The 19,551-nt window shown below is 50.6% G+C and overlaps 6 protein-coding genes across 6 annotated transcripts; 4 read left to right on the forward strand and 2 right to left on the reverse strand.

Annotated features, from left to right (window-relative positions):
* Positions 1-449: 449 nt before the first annotated feature.
* On the reverse strand, positions 450-1,153 carry BO95DRAFT_436291 (uncharacterized protein; the record flags this gene model as incomplete). Its single annotated transcript, XM_025585224.1, has 3 exons — positions 450-631; positions 712-778; positions 1,046-1,153. The coding sequence occupies 3 exons, from the start codon at positions 1,151-1,153 to the stop codon at positions 450-452; spliced, it is 357 nt and encodes a 118-aa protein (XP_025437403.1).
* Positions 1,154-2,188: 1,035 nt separating this feature from the next.
* BO95DRAFT_282394 (uncharacterized protein) lies at positions 2,189-5,235 on the forward strand. Its single transcript, XM_025581656.1, has 4 exons — positions 2,189-2,381; positions 2,433-4,042; positions 4,104-4,208; positions 4,291-5,235. Exons 1-4 carry the CDS (start codon positions 2,282-2,284, stop codon positions 5,035-5,037), a joined length of 2,562 nt encoding a protein of 853 aa, XP_025437404.1. The 5' UTR covers positions 2,189-2,281; the 3' UTR covers positions 5,038-5,235.
* Positions 5,236-5,807: 572 nt separating this feature from the next.
* On the forward strand, positions 5,808-7,213 carry BO95DRAFT_447464 (translation initiation factor 6). The gene is made up of 4 exons (XM_025587623.1): positions 5,808-6,115; positions 6,187-6,273; positions 6,342-6,530; positions 6,608-7,213. Exons 1-4 carry the CDS (start codon positions 5,952-5,954, stop codon positions 6,966-6,968), a joined length of 801 nt encoding a protein of 266 aa, XP_025437405.1. The 5' UTR covers positions 5,808-5,951; the 3' UTR covers positions 6,969-7,213.
* Positions 7,214-8,043: 830 nt separating this feature from the next.
* Positions 8,044-11,667, reverse strand: set2 (SET and WW domain protein). Its single transcript, XM_025587624.1, has 4 exons — positions 10,847-11,667; positions 8,945-10,560; positions 8,790-8,870; positions 8,044-8,727 (listed from the first exon to the last, which is right to left on the reverse strand). The coding sequence occupies exons 1-4, from the start codon at positions 11,403-11,405 to the stop codon at positions 8,065-8,067; spliced, it is 2,919 nt and encodes a 972-aa protein (XP_025437406.1). The 5' UTR covers positions 11,406-11,667; the 3' UTR covers positions 8,044-8,064.
* A 3,739-nt stretch (positions 11,668-15,406) lies between these two features.
* On the forward strand, positions 15,407-15,829 carry BO95DRAFT_282567 (uncharacterized protein). Its single transcript, XM_025581660.1, has one exon. It carries the CDS (start codon positions 15,525-15,527, stop codon positions 15,786-15,788), a length of 264 nt encoding a protein of 87 aa, XP_025437407.1. The 5' UTR covers positions 15,407-15,524; the 3' UTR covers positions 15,789-15,829.
* Positions 15,830-17,362: 1,533 nt separating this feature from the next.
* Positions 17,363-19,124, forward strand: BO95DRAFT_282554 (putative AT DNA binding protein). The gene is made up of 3 exons (XM_025581659.1): positions 17,363-17,801; positions 17,923-18,037; positions 18,158-19,124. The coding sequence occupies exons 1-3, from the start codon at positions 17,760-17,762 to the stop codon at positions 19,033-19,035; spliced, it is 1,035 nt and encodes a 344-aa protein (XP_025437408.1). The 5' UTR covers positions 17,363-17,759; the 3' UTR covers positions 19,036-19,124.
* The last annotated feature ends 427 nt before the right edge of the window (positions 19,125-19,551 follow it).

Consider the following 19,551-nt stretch of genomic DNA (forward strand, 5'->3'; position numbering starts at 1 on the left):
CGAGGGGACAACTGAAGGGATTTGGGGAGAGAGAAGCACGCCTTAATCTGCCCCAATGGCTTGTCAATGATCTGTTTGGACGTGGCCAGAGAACTATTTCCCGGGAATTGTTTGCGGGAGTGAAGTTTTTGCTCGACATAATTTATTATACTGCATTCTAGTCTTGCAAATTGAGGGTTGAGGGGTAAACAGGGATAGATCCATGATATAAACCAGTCCGTCCGGGTGGGGAAAGAGGAGGAAATGGCTCCCGAGTCCCCGAGTCTAGGTAGTCTTTTTTTTCCCCCCGAGTGCCAATTCCAGTAAGTTACCGAGTACCTTACTTAGTTGACTTGACTTAACTACTAACTAGCAGCTGCAACATTCAACTTCAGCTTGTCGGTCAGTCAGACACCAACTTATCTATCTGTCTATTAGGTAGTAACTAACTGATCTGACCGCGTCTTACCTCAGTTACAGGACCAGTGCTTCATTGTATCCTGGTGCAATTGGCCTGCATCTTTTCCCTTTCCCTCATTCCTCTTTTCATAATCATCATCATCATCATCATCATCATCACCATCATCGTCGTCGTCGTCGTCTTCTTCTTCTTCCTCTCCTCCTACTCCTCCTCCTCCTCTTCTCTGCTTTGCTAGAGTATTTCTTTTTCTTCCTTTTTCTGCCAAATTTTCTCCTTGGCCCCCCTCCTCCCTTCTTTTCCCTTGTACTTACCGTGTTGGAAGTGGCCTATCTTCTCCTTCTCCCTCTTGCTCCTCTTCTTTTCTCGATCTCTAAGTCTCTGCTAAGTGATCTTTTCGCTTGCTTGGCTTCTGACTGAAGTGTCTCTAGCATTGAGGGAAGCCTAAGGAGATTTTCATAGTACATACTAGCCAACCTTTCCTCTCGGGTGATGCGACTGACTCCACCTCAGCCTGCCCTCGCCGACTTTCTACTTGCAGGGAAACAAGTAAGATCTCCTACGATCGGAATCTGTTGATCTCCACTGCACGTTCTATTGAGGGTTTATGACTACGACCAGGTAACTAACTAGGGAGGAGTAACTTACCTCCAGGCTAGTTGACCGAAGAGGTTCTATATCCGGCGAGTTTGTTCTACCTCGAGCACAGTACAGGCCTTGCAGCGGGCCAACCAAGCGCCGCAGTTGGACGCCCATCGATCCACTTGGCCGAACCTCTTTTTACTTCCCTGATCCTCAACTCACATCAATTGATTCAATCATCATCATCTCCATCTCCATATCCCTCTCCATTCCCATCCCCTTCCCCATCATCGTCCTCTTCCCCGTTCCCTCTCCCCCAATTTCCGTCGCTGTCGCAAATTCCGTTGACTTTTCTTTTTCTTTTCCACTCCGGGGTAAGTTTTTTTTTTTTTTTTTTTCAAAGAAACCTTTCCTTTAACCTTGACTTCTATTCTTCGCATTGAACCTCTTATTCTGCATTTATTGCCAAGTTGCCTTACACTCCTTCCATTTTCATTCCCATAACCACTACCTACTCTTGTCCCTGTCCAATTTTGTCGCCCTCGCCCACGTATCTGCCACCGCCACGATCAATTTCCCTCAATCGCAGTGCATTGTTCTTCCTCTTCAATCAATGGCTGGTGTTGTAAAGCCCTTCAGCCTCTCCCTTCGGACATAGACTTTCTGGCATTGCTCCATGGATCGTCCGCGTCTCCCTTTCCCGATCGCTTTGTTCAATCCATAGTACTGATTGTACAGTACTCCATGCATCTATCCACTTTCATCCATGCCCGATCTGCTTGCCAAGGACCCCGTGCTGTGTTGTTGCCGGCTGGGATAAATGTTCGTCTTCTGTATATGTTATGTTCATGGCTCTAACTTCCTCCAAACTTTGCACAACTGACACATTCTCTCCCCCCTCCCTCTCCGGCCAATGCATTATTGCTTTGCTGGATTTACACCTGTTCTTGGCTTCTTTTCTACTATTTTTTTCCTGCTCCATTTTTGTCCTCTTCTTCCGCCTCCGTCATCACCATCGCACCCACTTTGCAGTGTTTTCTGCACATTTCTTTCTCATATCATCACCATTCTCTCCTCGTCATGGTGGATGTGCCATGAGAAGTTCATCATCGTAATTCCACCACCACTGCTCTTCATCCTCCTTCTCAAGCCACTAGAGTATTCTCGTTACTCTGATATACCTATACTTCATCCTTACTTGTTTCCTCTACTCCTGGACGAGTCATATATCTCATCATTGTGATCTCGTTTCCATTTGGACTCTTTCCGTCGACCTACTGACATAATTCTTGAAGGACAGCGATGGCGGGAGTGAAACGGAAAATTGACGCCTCCCAAGGGTCTGCTGCAGCGGTATCAGGTGGTAATTCTACAACACTTGGTGCCGCACACAGCACAACTAGTAAGTCTACGATTGCATGCTACCCAACAGCGCTTCTAATCCGACCCACAGATTCTACTGCTGATGATGCATCTCACGTCCGCGTGACTCGAAGCTTACGTTCAAGTCGAGATGTGCGTGCTACTCAAAATGATGCTCGTAATCACAGCAACGCTTCTGCCATGAGCGGAGGCAGCGGCAGCAACAACAGCCACCACAGCAACAGCAACAACACCACTTATAAGCCTAATCCTAATCGCCCATCGCGTATCATCACTCTTAGCACTCGTGTCGCTCGGGCAAACACCGCAGCCCGTGAACGCGAACAAGCCGCACGGGACCAAGCTCTTCGCGAGAACGTAACTCGTGAAACGCGCAACACTCGGACTCGTGCTGGTACTTCGTGGCCTTCGCAGCCAGTAGAAGGCGTAGTGGCACCTGTGCCTGAAACCCCACGGCATAAACGCGTGAAACGGGGCTCCACGGTGGAAGAGACACCGAGAACCACGCGGCAATCGGCGCGGCTCAAAGCACATGTTCCATCCACCTCGACAGAGGATGGGATTGCTGATATAGGTCTGATGCCGAAGCCTTCGGAATCAAGCCCTTCAGCAACCGCTGCTCCAAGTAGCCGTACTCGAAACAAGAGCCGGCAATGGGCAGACAGTTCCAACGATACCATTCACAGTGGCGCCGCCAATTTTATCACTCCTGCAATCCCTGAGGCTGAATCGCCCTCACCCGATCGGACGACCCTCAACCTTGTGGAAGATACGAAGCCTCTCTACGAGGAGCCTCACCTGAGCCCTAAGCTGGCTATTGAGGAATCACCCAAGGGTACAGTGGTCGAGGATGAGAAGAACGGGGTTAGTGTACCAGCACTGTCTGAAGCTGATGATTCTGTCAATGCTCCAAGCACCCCTAGTCCCCCATCTTCCTGGAAGCGAAGATCACCCGGACATTCACAGCGTAACGGAGCTGATTCCGAGAACTTCCTCGAGTCACCCAGCAAAAAGCCTAAGCTGGAAGAGGGCGAATCTGATCGTGTTTTGGAGCAGCAGTCACAGCCCTTTACCAATGGCCTCAACGGCAGATCTGAATCGGAGTCTCTTGTAAAGGCTGCAACTGATTCGAAAGCCGATGGCCAGTCCCGGCACACTACAGAGGAAATAGAGGGCTCAACACCAGAGATTGTGACGGAGCCTACAGCTACTCGAGGTTTCCGCGGTGGTCGGGTTCGGGGTCGAGGGCGAGGGGGCCGCAGCAGGGGAGCCGCGCGCTTTGCAGCCAACAAACGAGGACGAGGTGGTACTCGTAGCGGCCGCGGGCGTGCTGGCCGACAGCTTGACAGATCAAGTGATGTCGAGCCTGACCGCTCTCCTTCTCCTAGTGCAGCAACTCAGAGACTCCGTGATCGACAGCGTGAGCTGGATAAGGCATTCAAGAAAGTGGCTGCCGCTCAGCGTTTGGCTCTGGCAGTGCTGGCGACGCAATCTGAGAGACGAATCGCCCGAGACAAGAATGCACACAAGGATGTGCCCGAATTTGAGGAAGTCAACCAACAACTACAGGAGCGGCTGCGGCAGAAGAAGGATGTACTCCGCAGAGAATTCGAACTTAAAGTGGAGCAAGAGAATCGGTTGTTCCAAGCCTATAGAGAAGTAGTCGAGGAGCGTTTTCAGGTGGGTTTCATATGCCAAAGCATCCAGTCAGCATTCAAGGGAAGTCTACTAAGTACAGCAGACATCCGCTCGCAATATCCGGGAGGAGCATTTGATCGCCAGTCAGGGAGCATACATGACATTTGTAAGAGGCCGTCGTGCTGCGGAAGATGATGAGCACACCGAGGTAAGTGGCCTTTATGGTTCCGATACACTCCGTCAAAATGTTCATATGTTAATATGTAGCATATGCTGATCAACATCTACAGACGGACGATTCAGAAACCGAGCCCGAGCGGGGGCCAGTTGTGCCACCTGCGCGGGAAATTTTCCGAGGGTTCAATTCCTCTTACGTTCGGGTTCCCTCCGGAGCTGCTGCTTACGAACGGGCCTGGCTTGGCTGGGATGATTTCGTTCAGCGAGCTAAAGTAGGCGAAGACATCGACCCGCAAATGAAGGAAATGTGTGAATCAGGGCCCTTCTCAGGCTTTACTTCGGATGAGATTATCGACATGCTCGTGAAGGCAACTGGGGTAGTGGATGTACGAACAAACGCAACAACGGCGGGGGAGACGCAGCCCCCGGTCATACATGATATACGCCCTCGAGCATTATCGGCCTTGGCGGATATCGCAGCCGCCGAAACTCCTCGGCCCCCTATCGCCGCTGCTCCCCGATTTCCGCCTGCTCCCCCCCATCGAACCATTCTCCCCCAACCTGCTCTGACGCATGGTCCTCCTGAGCCTCGGGCCTTTGTCCTTCCCCCGCCCACTCCTCAGCGACAACAGCCCCGACGACTGCTCCCTGCCGGTCAGCAAATTCCGCCCATCAATGAGCAACTCGGCCTACCCGATCCATTTGCCTCGATGGGGGGACCGCCCCATCTTCCTCCACCGCCAGGATCGAATTTCCACCGGCCTCCGCTTCCTGGTTACTTGACTGGACATCATGCTCCAAGTCTCTATTATCCCCCTCCGCCACCACCCCCACCACCTGGACCCCGTCCACCTTATTAAGAGGCGCAGAAACTGCTTCTAGGCGTTGTTCCTCAGTCGGTCGCGGCGTCATACATCTGGTTTACTGATTATCTTTCCTTCCTTTGCGGATGCGTGACGGAGGCTTCTGACTTATCGATTTATTTCCTTTCTTCTTACTTCTTCTTCGTTGAAGTAGATCATATTACCTTGGATTGTCTTGGATTGTGCTGGGAATCGGGACTCGGGACCTGGGACTTGGGAATTGGGACTTGGGACTTAGGACTTGCAGAGCGATTTGAAGTTTGTCTTATTTAGCAGTCACGGAGGATTCCCCTTAGCCGTGTAGTTCCGCGTTTGTTCTAATTTACTGCTTCATGGTTGATCTTCAATTCCAAATCATGGATGAAATGCTCACATTCTTAATCAGGATGAATCATGATGGGTCATAATGACTCGACGGCGAATGACTCTGTTTGGCCGTGTTTGGCCGCCTTCAGAACTCCGCCTCCCCTCTCCTCCCGATTGGGTCTAGCCCGGCGGGGCGGGGCATTTCGGCCTCGAAGCTTTTTATTTCCTCGTGCTTTTCCTTCCCAGTCGCCATCACTTTTCAAGGCTGCCCATCCTTTGCGAGTCCGACGCTGCAGTCTCTCAAGTCGAACTCAAATACCCTTTTCGCTGCTATTTCTCGAAGCCTGCATCCTCTTCTTCGAGTGTCTTGCCGTCGCCTCACAACTTGACAATCCCACTCGACCGTCAGCCCCGCCTCGCGCGCCCATTGTCCCTCCTCGACCTTCTGTCAGACTCAGCGAAGCGTGTCGACTGATTCACTTTCGGACGCAAAAAAAAGCCATCCAGGTTTCATCACAATCACCATTACGATCAGCGAATTCGTGTGCGACCAGACGAAGTAATAATGGCTGTCCGTGCTCAATTCGAGAATTCCAACGAGTAAGATGGACCCGGGCTACGCATTTGCAACTGCGCCCTGCGCTTCGATCATTATTTGCCAGTTACGAGCTTGGAAGATTGCTGACTGTCATCAAAGCGTTGGAGTCTTCTCTCGACTGACCAACTCATACGCCATTGTTGCCATTGGCGCTTCCGAGAACTTTTACAGGTGCGTTCCCCTTCTCTAAATTTTTGGCCTAGCCGCTTGGCATGGACTTTGTCCACTGACTCTTTCGCTAGTGTCTTTGAGGCTGAACTGCAGGATGTTATTCCTATCTGCCACGCTACCATTGCTGGTACTCGCATTGTCGGTCGTTTGACGGCAGGGTATGTCAATCCCATTGACGGGGAAGTGGCAAACATGGAATCAGATCCTGATCAGCAGAGTACTACAGAAACCGCAAGGGTCTCCTTGTCCCCACTACTACCACAGACCAAGAGCTTCAGCACCTCCGGAATACACTGCCAGATTCGGTAAAAATCCAACGGATAGAGGAGCGGCTATCAGCCCTGGGCAATGTTATCTGCTGTAACGACCATGTTGCATTAATCCACCCCGACTTGGAACGTGAGACGGAAGAGATGTACGCCCCCCTTCCCATGAGTTTTTGTCCGTCTGACGTCTGGCATCTGCTAACCGTCGCTTCCTCTCTTTTTCCAGTATTGCCGACGTTCTCGGCGTCGAAGTCTTCCGACAAACCGTGGCCGACAACGTCCTGACCGGTTCCTACATGGCCCTCTCCAACCAGGGCGGTATCGTTCACCCCAAGACCTCCATCCGCGACCAGGATGAGCTCTCCTCCCTGCTGCAGGTGCCCCTCGTCGCCGGTAGTGTCAACCGCGGTAGCCCCGTGGTCGGCGCCGGCATGGTCGTCAACGACTGGCTGGCCGTGACGGGTCTGGATACGACGGCGACGGAGCTGAGCGTCATCGAGAGTGTCTTCCGGCTGGGTGAGATGGGTCCCCGTGGTGTCGGACAGGGCAATACCAACAAGGAGAGCATAGTGGAGAGTTTCTACTAGATTTTTTTCTCCTTCATCCTCCACCGCGATCGTCATGTTGTTTATGAAACCCTTTCCATACACATTTTCCAAAATATTCTTATTGTGCCATGAATGATCCTATGAAACACCCTTTCGAGCCCCGAGGATTCTTTCCAGGTTTCCACAAGACTTATCCATTTGTAGAGCTTTGAGGGGATAGCCACGAGAGAGAGAGAGGCGGAATGCGCCGAACTGAGAACTGTCTTATTCAAATAATGCATGCACTCACTCTCATGAGAACAGACTATATCTGGTTATTGCGTAGCGTAGCCCCGGGCATAATTGACATGCGTGATCTGCAAGCGAAAGACAGAGGAGAGAGAGAGAGAGATCTAGATATTGGGTAGCTAGTATGCGCATAGATCCAGGTCGAGAACAGCAGTGCTCGACGCCGTGCGTCACACGGTGGGTGGGGAGGAAGAAACCTCCGGGAGTTCAATGCATGAGATAAACTACCGTCAAAGTAAGTTATAGAAAAACCAAGTTCCATCCTAAGCTATGGATTTCCTGGAAGCTTCAGCTTGTTTGTACCTTTTGCCTTCCCCCCCCCCCCCCCCCTCCTTCTTCCTCCGGACTCAGTCTGATTTCATATGTTGGGTGATATAGCTCATGCCTCTCGGGGGAGTCGGGGAGGGGGGGGTTTCTTTTATCGTTCTGCGGGATGGCAAATTGAATCGAATGTGGCTTCAGGCGAATAGATTGTTGTGAAGAGGGTATTTATGTAAGAAAGTGAACATGATTGAAGTGAACGACGGTCAAGGTCATGAAAGAAAAATCAAGTATTGTTGAAAGGTACAAAAAGGAAAGGGAATATCCCGGGGGGGGGGGGGTTAAGACCAGCCAGAAAAAAATGTGACTGTGAAGAAGGTTAAGAATGAGCAAAAAGAGAGAAAGAGAGAATAGCGCCCAAGGTCTGCCAACTCCGAAAAACACCGATCCGGATGCTGTTGCTATGAAAACGACATGAAAAAAAAATCCATGGCTGATTGGCAGTTCCAACGGAATAGCTATTGAGCCAACAATTATGGGCCCCGTCCCCGTCCCCGTCCCCGTCCCCGTCCCCCTTGACATATTGCTATACACGTCCTTCAATGCCAATCTGTGATGTTTGGAACTGATTCCCTTCCCCCTCGTTGTGATGGTCTTGCTCGAGGGGCGGTGGTGGTGATGGAGGGGGAGGAGGCGCAGGGGGCGGAGTGGGCTCGGCGCTCTCTCCCTTGATGTTAGCATCGTCGCCACTCAGGGTCTGTTGCTTATATCCGTTTTGGTCATCTTCCAGATCGTTTCCAGGGCTCATAGGTGGAGGCGGAGGCGGAGGCGGGGTGGAAGAACGTTGTCGTTTGGAAGAAGACGGTGTGGTGAAATCAGTCGCGCTGCCGTCGCCGGTAGCCATGTCTTCTTCCCTCTTCCGCTTGAGTATCCCTTGCGTCTCCCCCACTAAAAGCATGTCCATGTCTTCCTCCTGCGCTGGCCCGTCATGGTCGTCTTCATCATCCGACATTCTCACGTCAGGATCATCCTCCGCCGGGCCAGCAGCAGTCGCGACGGCTGGTTTCAAATGTGCTTCCTTTGATTGCCGTTCTGCCTTGCGCTCCTCGTGGGCCCTGTGCTTTACGACAGCCTTATCGAAGAATTCCTTGCAGAAGTTCTTGACTTTCTTTTGCTGCTTTTCATCGATCTTGGTGGGATCTTCGACACGATTGTTCTTGAAGTCCGAGTTGACGAGTTTCTTGGCAACCTGTTATCAGATACTTGGTAAGCATATCAACACAGCATTTACAAACTCGAGACCGGCCTTACATCTTTAGCATAACGCTTCAGATCATCTTTGGGAAGCTTGTGCTTGAACTTGTCTACCACGTATTTGACGTGGGGAAACAGCTGTGATCAAATTAGCCCTGCGTCTTCCCAATCAATTGCAGCAAGGAGCCGATAGTGTAGGAGCAAGAACGAACCGTGTTTTCATAAATCTTTTTCCGTTTTTCCTCACTCAAACTCCGCCACTTCTCCTGGCCCTCTTTCTGGTCTGGAGTTTCCTTGGAGGTCTGAGGGGTGGCCGGTGTGCCTGATTTTTCCTTAGGTGTATTCTCCTTAGCGTTCATGATACCGTCAATGATATCCTGCAACGCCTTGTCCCGCGATTCCTTCGCTGGCGGGCCTGGTTGAGGCGCGGGCACGGTCGGGCGTGTCCAAGTCACCTCGCCCCGAGACGAGTAAAAGTATGTCCTTCCGTTAGAATCAGCAGCGAACCATCCCGGAGGAAGAGGGTTAAATTGACGACGGAAGGGCCGAGGTCCGTTGTGGAGGGGACCTCTCGGGATATGGCCTGCTCGTTGAGCAGCTGGACCGCGAGGTGCGTCGATGGATCTGGACCTTGATCGGGACCGAGATTTGGACCGCCGTCGCTCGTCACGAGTAGTCTCACGGCGCTCGAACTGACTGATCGCCTGCGGCGTGGCATTGGGGTCCCTTTTCATTCGAGGAATGCGGTAGCCTACTTCAAGCGTGGACCAGACCTGTAGCAATATGGCTGCCTTCTTCTCGACACGCTCATCCCCGCAACCGGTCAAGGGCTGAATGGTCGACTCGATCTTGGAGTCGAGGATCTTGTTCCTCGTCAGACGTGGGAACCTGTCTAGGATATCCAGAACCTGCAGGACCACGTTGAAATCTTCTTTCCACATGCTGAGTTGTGAATTCAGAATCTGATAGCCATGCATCTTGACCACGCGGTTTGAAACCCGCTCATCTTCACAGCGCTGAATGCGACCCAGTAATTTGACAGCGATCCACTTCTCCTTGCACTGCATCAAAGCAGCCATGACTTTAGTGACCCCATTCTCATCTAGGGACTTGGGCTGAACACTGTCCACATACTCTTCATCATCCTCGCCCATCTTCTTCTTGCGCGGCCGCTTCGCTACAGCTGTGTCCCACCCATCTGAATCTTCGATACCCAAGGCCTCAATGGTGGCATGAGATAATTTGGTCGCCCGCTCAGTTTGAGTTCGCCCACCAATGAAGCCAGTGCAGTTGGGTTCTCCACAGTAGCATGGTTGGGGATCGGCTCCATAACGGTCAACGTTATAGTTGAACACAAGTTCCTCTCCAGCTCGGATGTGTCGTTCAGCAAAAATGCCCATTCGCAGCTTCTCCCCAACCACCCATTTGTCGACATAACAATTTGGGTTGCACGAGTGATTGCAAAAACGACCTAGGTTGCCTTTCTTTGTCGCGTCAACGAATTCACCTTTACTGAGAGACATGAAGTAAAAGTGCTTGATGCCCTCCTCATCATATTGTCGCATACGGCGGCGAAATTGCCCTTCGTTGATAACTTCGCCCACGTACTCGAAGATAAACTGATGCGGTCGCAAATCGGCCTCCGCGCGAAGACCAAACCCTTTCTTTTCTGTCTTGATCACTGCCACCGGGGCATATTCTCGTTGTTGGAAGCGCTGGTTCTGGCATGCTGGCCCGCAACCGCAGTCGCCCATACATTCGATTTTTGTGGCGCGGTTGATGCAGTCCGAATCCTCCCCACAAGCCAAATTCTTAGCAATCGCGGGTTCTGCCTCAAATTAGTGCGTCTTCACTTTGCGAGGGCGAAAGAAATGTAAAGAAACTGCCCTCTCCATATTTGTGCATGGCTTCAACATAGAAGATGAGGGGGGCAAAGAACAGGCAATGGTTTGGTGTGGTGTGCTTGAGAATTTCCCAACATGTTTGAGGCGGGGATCCGAAATGCAACGCCACGCGTGGGAAACCGCCCACGGGAACAAAAATAACGAAAGGCGACAGAGAAGGAAAACGGTGGAACGAGTATGATCGTAGGAACGAAGAAAGTGAGTACTTACCCCATTCTTCCGCGCAGTCGCATTCCATCGCATGCTCAGTATAGCCCATGTACTTATTGGCATATGTGCAAGCATCCATAACCTCAAAAGTCTCCTCTGCCTGCGCCGTGCTGTTCGGCAGATGTAAAAATAGCTGTGGTGGTCTTGCCGCAACCTTCTGCGAGGAACTTCGTGTCAACTTGGGAGGCTGGCCCGGTTCGAGTTTGACCGAGATGTCACCTCCAACTTTTTCCTCCATGTTGTCTGGCTGGGCCGTCTCCGTGGCTTCAAACTTTGCTTCGTCGCTGACTTGGTTGTGATCGTAATCGTCCTCCGGCTCATTCTTGACCGGCGACCGGGAGGTAGGCCGCGAGGCTGACTGAGATGCCGACAGCGCGTAGGTGTCCTTGGGACCTGCAGGAGAGGAGGCGTCCGAGGCCGCATCGAAATCGTGCTTGCTCATGGCTCCGGCGCCGTTGAGTATCGGAGTATCGGGAGTTGCGTCAGGGTCTAGCTTCATCGCGGTCACCGCATTCGCGATGGGTTCTGACTGACGGTCCGCGTTGTCATGAGGGGACATGACGACATGGACGGTGCGCGCAACTATCAGAGCCAGCTGGGGAATGCGCTGTTATATGATCGATTACCAGCGCGTGGTGGTTGGTGAAAGAGGGTGTTCTGGATTGCGGAATAGGTACCGTAAAAGAAAAGAGAAAAAGGGAGTCTCGAGGATGAGATACAAGGTGGGCAAAAGAAAGGACAAGAAGAAAAAAAACAACCAAATAAGAAGGATAAGAGGCTCAAAGGAGGGTTTGCAGGCAGGCAGAATAATTGGTGCGAGAAGAGCAGGAAGCAGTGAAAGTCGCAAAGCCGAAGCAGCAAATCGTCCACGTTTTCCGCGGGTGCCAAGAATCATCGATGAATCGAGGACTCAAGCAATGTAAGGGAGATCTTTAAACAATGGCTCTCTCATTTTCCCTCTGGCACACGATATCTCTCTCCTTCTATCTTGTGCCTTTTTCATTTTCTATTAATTCTAGCAATCCAAAAAAAAAGGCACCCGGCTTACAAGGGGACTTCCTCATCTACCTCCCTCCCTACCCAACCTTCCAACTCCATCTTGAACCATTCGCCATCTTCTGGGTCCATGCAACACACATACTTTGGAGAGACAATCTCGCCCAATTTCATTCTTTCCTCTTTCTTTCACGGTCGATCTCCTTAGAAGAATAAGACAATTCCTCTGAGCTCGTGCTCCCGATAATAAGATGATCAACGAGCAACACTTTCATGTTCCTGCCGGACAAGCCGAGCTCGTTATGCGTGCTTCGAGCGGAACAATCTTTTCATATAGTGCTCTTACAGGGCCTCATGTCTTGTTTTTCCAGCCATATAATAGCACCGGTGGTTATCCTGTCGAGATGCATGCTTACTCAGGCCCCTTCATCAGCAGGAGCCTCTTTACTCCAGGGCGGTCGATATCGGACCCTGTTTCGACTGTCGACATGAACACCCAGGGGCTGATCAACTCTCCCACTATAGCCATTGGCAGAAGCACCAGTGCATGGTGCATATGGCATCCATTTATACTCGGCTCTGCGCTCCCTCTCTCTGGTGCAGAAAACTGTCAGCATGCAATAACTCGAAGCTGAAGCGAGGATTCGCTTTGTAGAGTAGGATGATCATTCTTAAGTCGTTAGAGCCAGCAATAAAAACTGACACATGATGGAGACATGCCAGAGACGAATCCCGGAGCAGAAAAGGTATATATATATTGACAGGAACTGAGACACAAATGTGAAGACAATGGTGCTGAAGTGAAAACCTTGTAAGGTGATATACAAAAGGTCAACGGCATTTGACCCCATCAAGGGTGGCCTGAGGTGGTTGGAATGAGAATTCTTTCCGCGAGCTGAAGCCTTCTATCCGCATCCTGAGAGGCGGAAACGCTACGAACTCGTGGTCAGTACTTTAAGAGAATAACCAGATGAACAAGTGGAGAGGGATGGTAATACCAGTACATGAAAGATTTGGTGCCTTCTGGGCTAGAGCTATGTGTACATTACAGTACCTAGCTGCAGAGGATGAGCACCGATCACCCAACCAAGTGATGGCTGGCTTTTGCGTGGGATGGCACCATAGGCCACGAGAAGTCCAAACCATCAGTGCTAGGGCTGTGGCCGGGTCTTGCTTCTGCAGCTCACTGCCTTAGGTCGGCAGGGGAGCGTAGGGAGCAGGGGTTCCCTCTTACGCACTAGAGAGGACGTGTCAAGTATCAAATACTCCGTCTCAAGCATGCAGTGGAGGCCGTTGGCGACAAGGTGGGTTAAAAGCCCCGAGAGGCGTCAGTCCCGAGGGACCTATCAAGCTTAACGCTGTTCTCCCGTCCTTCCAGAGACCTTTGATGTTCTTATTCTTCCGGTGCCTTCAATGGGCGGTTAACGATTGGAGGGAATCGCGTCTTGACCTGGCGCATCGTCCACCGTTGCTCGATCTGTAGATATGCTAACCACCAGTGAGAGCAGGTTTCAGGTGTCAACAAGAGTTGGTGACTGAGTTACTTGCTAAGATTTAGCGCGTTGATTAGTAGTTAATGTTAGTCTGTCAGTCAGCAGCCAAGTGTCAGTGAGAAAGGATGTTACCATAATTGACCGGACCATCGTAAGAAATGGAAGGAGAAAAAGTGCTTACTGCTAATTATACTTAATCAAGGAAATCAACACTCGCGGCAGTCAATTGCAATGCAAACATGCATGAACCGATGTTGTTTCGCGAGAGAAGATAGAGTCGTAGTGATAGATGGATGGAGGGAGGGAGGGAAGAAGGAGGGGAAAGAGTGGAACGGAAACAAGTTAAACTCCTAGACTCCGCCCTAGTAATGCCAGACCACCCAAAATGGAATGACGCCGGTGTCAGGTATAATTAGCATCCGAATCGATCGCGTCCTTGAGATTAATTGTTTCTACATAGACTACTGAGTAGTATAAGTATCAACTATAGCTGCCAGGTGAATATGAAATATTACTGAATATCGAATGGTCGTCCCAGTTGGCTGGTAACTGACCCAGCCGGAAAAATGCCACTACAGAGATATTGACAGTGTACTGTATGTACTGTACATACTGTACATAGAGTACAAGTTTAGCGTACAAAATTACGCACAGTATGACAGTTGATGGCCCAGCCCTAGGAGAAAAATAATGGTTCACTGAGGAAATCAAGCAGGTAAACCGCCCAATTAGTAGTACGCATGTGAAGTAGTATCGATGTATGATACACTACCCAAGCATTTAATTTGATCTCAATGTGTTACTTCGCACAGGCCAGCTCATACTCGTACCAAGTATTATCAGCAGCGCGCGTGTTGAGATCGACTGCAACCCATAGGAATCTTTCCTGTCCGTGTGGATTTTTCTCCGAATGATAACTTTACTTACATGAATAGTTAGTTTACTTACGCCGTGCTTTCGTACTAGTAGTACTACGGTACAAGCGCAACGGGTACCTGAGATGTGGGGCTGCCACGGTCTTTTTTCCACCTGCCAACAAAGACACTGGTACCTTCACGGTGGGTACCGGATACCGTACACGGTACTAGACTACTGCTCCGTAAATTCAAATGCGCCACAGGTTCCCGTGGCCTTCCCCCCCTCTCTCCCCTCCCGGGGCTCTTTGTTCATCCTTTCCCTCTTGGACTTCTCACTCCTTTCCTCCACCCTCTGTTCCTCTCCCTCTGCCTCCTCAACCATCTTGCCCCAATTATTTCATGTCTATTGGCTCGGTTTAAATTTCAATGCATCAGAGAAAGCTGGTGTTCTTTTTCCAACACCGTTTTGCAAGTGGCTGAAAGCTAGGAGGTTGAAGTAGGGGGCCAAACACCTCCCTCCCCCAAAAGACCCAGTTTCAACGCCACGCAGGACTACGGTACTATAAGCAGACTATATTTTGGACGGTTGATTCAAATCGGCGGGGCCTTGCTCCCTCCTGCGTGCATGGTACTCGTGCATGGACCATGGTCAGTCTCAATTAGACATTACGCTGCAGAGTACAGGCCATCCTCGCTTTCAATCCAGTGGCTTGCCCTCCCACAGCGACTAAGAACTCAAGACTTGCTGCTTGTTTGGTTCCTCCGGTCATAACTGACCCGTCGATTCATCCCGTCAGTGGCAAGATTGGCTGTTCCATTCGCAAGACGCTCCGTCGATGGGCGAGTAACTAGTAGTAGCAAAAAGCTACTACTTCTCACGAAATACTTGCAGCTCAAGCGCAGCGGCATGCGTCGAACTTGCCCCGTGGGCAAATATCATCCCCCGTTCGCTTTACAGTACATCTTCCTGATGGATTTCGTCCCTGCGCGCCCTGCCTGTTACTCATTGGACGGGATGGTAGGTATGAAACCAACAGTGACAGCAGAAAGAACCACCCCCCCCTTTTTTCCTTTCCTGCACGATACTATAATATGATATTTATGTCATTCACTCCGAACCTTTGGCCTTTTCCAACGGAGGACCAGTACAGCTCGGTTACAATGAGTATTGCTTACCTTTACTCGCTTCCCTTTACATGATTTCCACCTTCACCGTGCCTTTTCTAATTTTCTTCGATGGGGGCAGCCTTGTCCTACCCAATGTTATCATACATGACATATACTGCTTGCTTCCACTAAGCTTGACAGACTGTCCGGATCAAAATCACTACCATGCTTGGTAAAGAAGAGAAAGAAGGACGACGGAGAGAGAGCCAAGTAGCAACCTATCCCGGTCTGGCCGTTTCGGAACATCCTTGCAGTCTTCGTCCCATTGCTTTTTGCACTAACGGGACCCATTTATTTACCCAGCCTCCAGGATTTTACTCCTCGTCTGCGCCTATTGCGGAGCCTTTCACCCCACCTTGCGGTTATCAAGCACCTCCGCCGCTATCCAATTTCTGCCAGTCATTGCGGTGTGCATTCCCGCTATCATGAATAAGGCCAATGCACATTTTTGCATGTGCTGCAACTGCACGCCAGATGTCCAGGTTCAGAGTACGCGGGCCTCCAGACATGGCTAATGACCATGGAAGCTCGCCCTAGCTAATCTTCTACAAGTTTTCGACTTGGATATCATCTTCATAGGAACTGTTGCTTCCAGTACCCGGCCCACTCTCTCTCGACCGACCCAGACCATCGGTGCGTCTGGATGCTTCCACGGTAATTCGCTTATCATGCACGCTATGGAGACCGTACTCCATCCTATGAGAGGGGTCTTCTCCGCCCCAGAGGTTGACAGAACCTTTGGTCTAGAAATGGCAAGCTTCTTCGCAGTCCACGGCCGTGGCTTGACGCTTCTTCGCGCCTATTAACCACCGTCTATTTCCACGGTATTTCTCCAATCCACAAACAAGGCTTTAAACTTTGGTTCCATCCCGTAGTCAGGGCGTACAGCAGTAGTCGCAGGCTGTTGTCGCATTACTTCTTCACGCCGAGCCCGGCTAGGTCCTGTGCCCCCTACACTCTCATCCGGCCAGGTTCCCATGGTGTCCCAGCAACATGCATCCTTAGCTCTTTCCCTATGCTCTGTCGTGCCCCTCCTGGTCTTTTTCGTCCTTTCGCGGGCCGGCCAGGGCTACTGCAGCCCCTCTTTGGTGAGGCATTGTTTGATTCCTTTGATTCCTGTCTCGTCGGAGGAGGATGCGCACTTGAGGTCACTTGAAACCATCGTGTTTTCGAAACACTATTCTGTTCTCGGTAGGGCCCCGGTCTAATCCCACCTGAGACTGGTTGGATCCGCTGTATTTCATAATTCGGTCTGATCTGAGTCCTGACCCATCATGGCTCTTCTGTATTGTTCACGAAAGATCGTCTTCGGTTGACGGACAGTGAGCATCCCGGAAAGGAGTCCCTGCAGCTTCCCTTTCTCCCTCCGGCCACACATTTGTGGCAGCTACAATACTGTCCTGCGCGGTTCCGAGGGTAAAAAGTCCGTCTGGCTAGAAAAAGTCCCTGAGATGATTCAGTGCAACTCAACGACTGGTCCAGCTTCTTCTGTTTCTTCCTTTCCATTTCCTGCTTTCTCTTTCCCCCCTCTATCTGTGGTGTGCCAATATGCACCGTTGAAACTGCTCGTTCCAGATAATCTTGTTCGATCTCCAACGTCGACATCTGATATCCTTCCTGTGGGGAGGGCCCCGATCCTCTTCTGTTCAATCATTTGACTGATTCCATCTCCGGCTTCTTTAGCCCTGCGAAAGGCCTCTGTTCTTCATTGCCTTTTTTCAGTGTGGTGGTCATTTGCAAACATCAAGGCCGCTTCTTTTCATTTTCATTCTGGTGCTTCGTCTCCCACCTCGCCCGAATTTGCCTTGCTACGGCATCCTTTGCCCTTGCCTCATATGACCTTCGTTATTCCTGCTTCCCGTCTCTTATGCGTTCGTTTCTTGAAGTAATCGTTCTTTTGAACTTCAATGTCTATTATCAACTCTCTGCGCGTCGATTCTATACCCTCTCCTTCGTTTGCTGACTGTTGTTAGTTGGAGCGTCGTCCTTTCCTTTGTCCTCGATTGCGGTTTCGCTAGCCCACATTACGCGCTTCTTCCTGAGCCCCCACGTGGTGCTCCTTTGCTGTAGACGCATCATTCTTTTTGGGAGGCTCTTTCTGATTTCGCTACGAGTATATCCTGTTTCTATTGTCCCCATCGCTTTTTCTTCCCTGGTTAGAATCTGTTCTTGGTGGCTCTCCGACGCTGTCGCTCGGTTTCGCCGCAGTGCGCACTTTTATCCTGGTAGGCTTTGGTACTGCTTGTGTACTTTTGGATTCTCAAAGTCGCGTGACGCGTCACTCTTTACGTCTTGTCATCATTGTCTAGAATCACGATCTCTTCTATTGACTCATTGTCGCCGGTTGGGCCGACTCTAGAAGAAAAGCCGCTTCTACCCAGCTTCCATGGTCAACTGGATATGTCGAATCTAGCAGAGAGGCCATGGAACGAGGAGGAGAAGGTACGAAAATTACCCTTTTTTTCGTTCGTTGTTCTTTCTCTTTGGACCTTTCGATCAATGGGATCGCAGGTGTTAAATGATCCTGTGACTTGTTTTACGGACGACTAACGATGGACTTAAGTACACGCTACTTACCGAGATCTTAAAGAAGGCCAGAGTTCCCTCGAGCCACTTAGTAAAAATGATCCGGGATTTCGGTATCACGCCAAGCTGGACGGACATTCCCTTGCCTCAAGGTACAAAACTGTCATTCGATGTCTTAGAGGTTTCAGTTCGACTGAGCACATGTGCTAGCCCACATTGGGCCAGAGAACACTCCCTGATTTATGTCTGCTAGCTGACGCCGATCAACTTAGGTCGCTCACTCAACTCCTGCCAGATGGCGTTCTACAACATGTGTCAGCACGTACCATTATCATTATCTGTCAATCCCGCCCGTGGGCCGGTTCCTCCTCACGCCCACGAATCTGCACCGCCAGCAACTGCACCCTTGGACCCCAGTGCTTTGCGTAAACGACCTCTGTTTCCTCTAGATAAAGGGATCCGCCCCCCTCGTGCAATTCAGCCACGCCCTGCGACCAGTACTGCTTCTTACAGTAGCGAAAGTGGTGCCTCGACCCTTTTGTCTCCCAGCTCGGAGAGTATCACTGTCAGAGGCGAACCTCCGCGGAAAAGAGGTCGCCCAAGCAAGGCTGAATCAGAACGACGTAAGGCGGCTGCTGAGGCCCGCGGGGAAACCTATCCTCCTCCGCGACGATCCGGCTCAACTAAGGGGAAGTTGCCTTCTGCGCCAACTAGTCCTGCTGGCCTGGGGCCTGGAGCACCTCTATTCGGTCCCCAGGTCGTTGGCAGGCCGCTGAATTCGTCTCAATCCGAATTACACTACCCTGCACCACCGAGGCGGCCATTATCAATGGGAGGCGCAATCGGTGAAGCGCGATTGCAAGAAATGCCCAGTCAGGAATTGGTACCTTCAATGAGGGAATTGCCGCGACCCCCAGAAATGAGACAAACTCTGCCTTCGCCACAAGCGCTACAATTAGGACATAGGAAATCGATTCAAAGACGAGAAACAGGCGATCGGTCATTCGAACCCCTTCTGCCTGATAGGACATCATTCGTGGAGAGCAATCGGAGGAATCTAATTCATCCTCTCGCCAGGTGCCCGGAAGAAGCGCATGGGACGGCTCCAGAATTATTGATAGAAAGACCAGCAGAAACTCGATCTGAATAACGGACAATTCCGGCAAAGATGGAAATCCCTTTCTTTTCTCAGAAAATATCGACTCACGATTAATGATTCCATGTCAATCATAAAAGACAATTTCCCTCTCCTTTCAAATCGTTGTCGCGAACAAGATCGATCAAGTAACGATGACAGCCCAGCTATACCAGGGAACGTGCTCAACGCATGGCTCGTGCCACTCACGTGCAACTTCTATTATCTGCTTCTTTTCTATACGATCTACGATACATTTTCTTACTTACAGCGCGCAAGCATATTATTTATGTTCGGGCTAAAGCATCTAGCAGAAGGGTCCAGGCGTGTCAAATATGTCGAATTGGAGAAAAAAAATTCAAGCAAGAACGCCTTCTAGAGACATGTTTCCAAGTTTTGGAATATCACATTCTGCCAGCATTTACGTCTGCGCATATGGATCGATGACAGATTATTTATGAATTCGTTTGAACAAAACAACAAAAAATTATCGTTTCATGCCCTGTACAATTGCTTGGTCGGCAACCTTAT

Source organism: Aspergillus brunneoviolaceus (genome assembly GCF_003184695.1).
Source record: "Aspergillus brunneoviolaceus CBS 621.78 unplaced genomic scaffold BO95scaffold_89, whole genome shotgun sequence".
Lineage (NCBI taxonomy): Eukaryota > Fungi > Ascomycota > Eurotiomycetes > Eurotiales > Aspergillaceae > Aspergillus > Aspergillus brunneoviolaceus.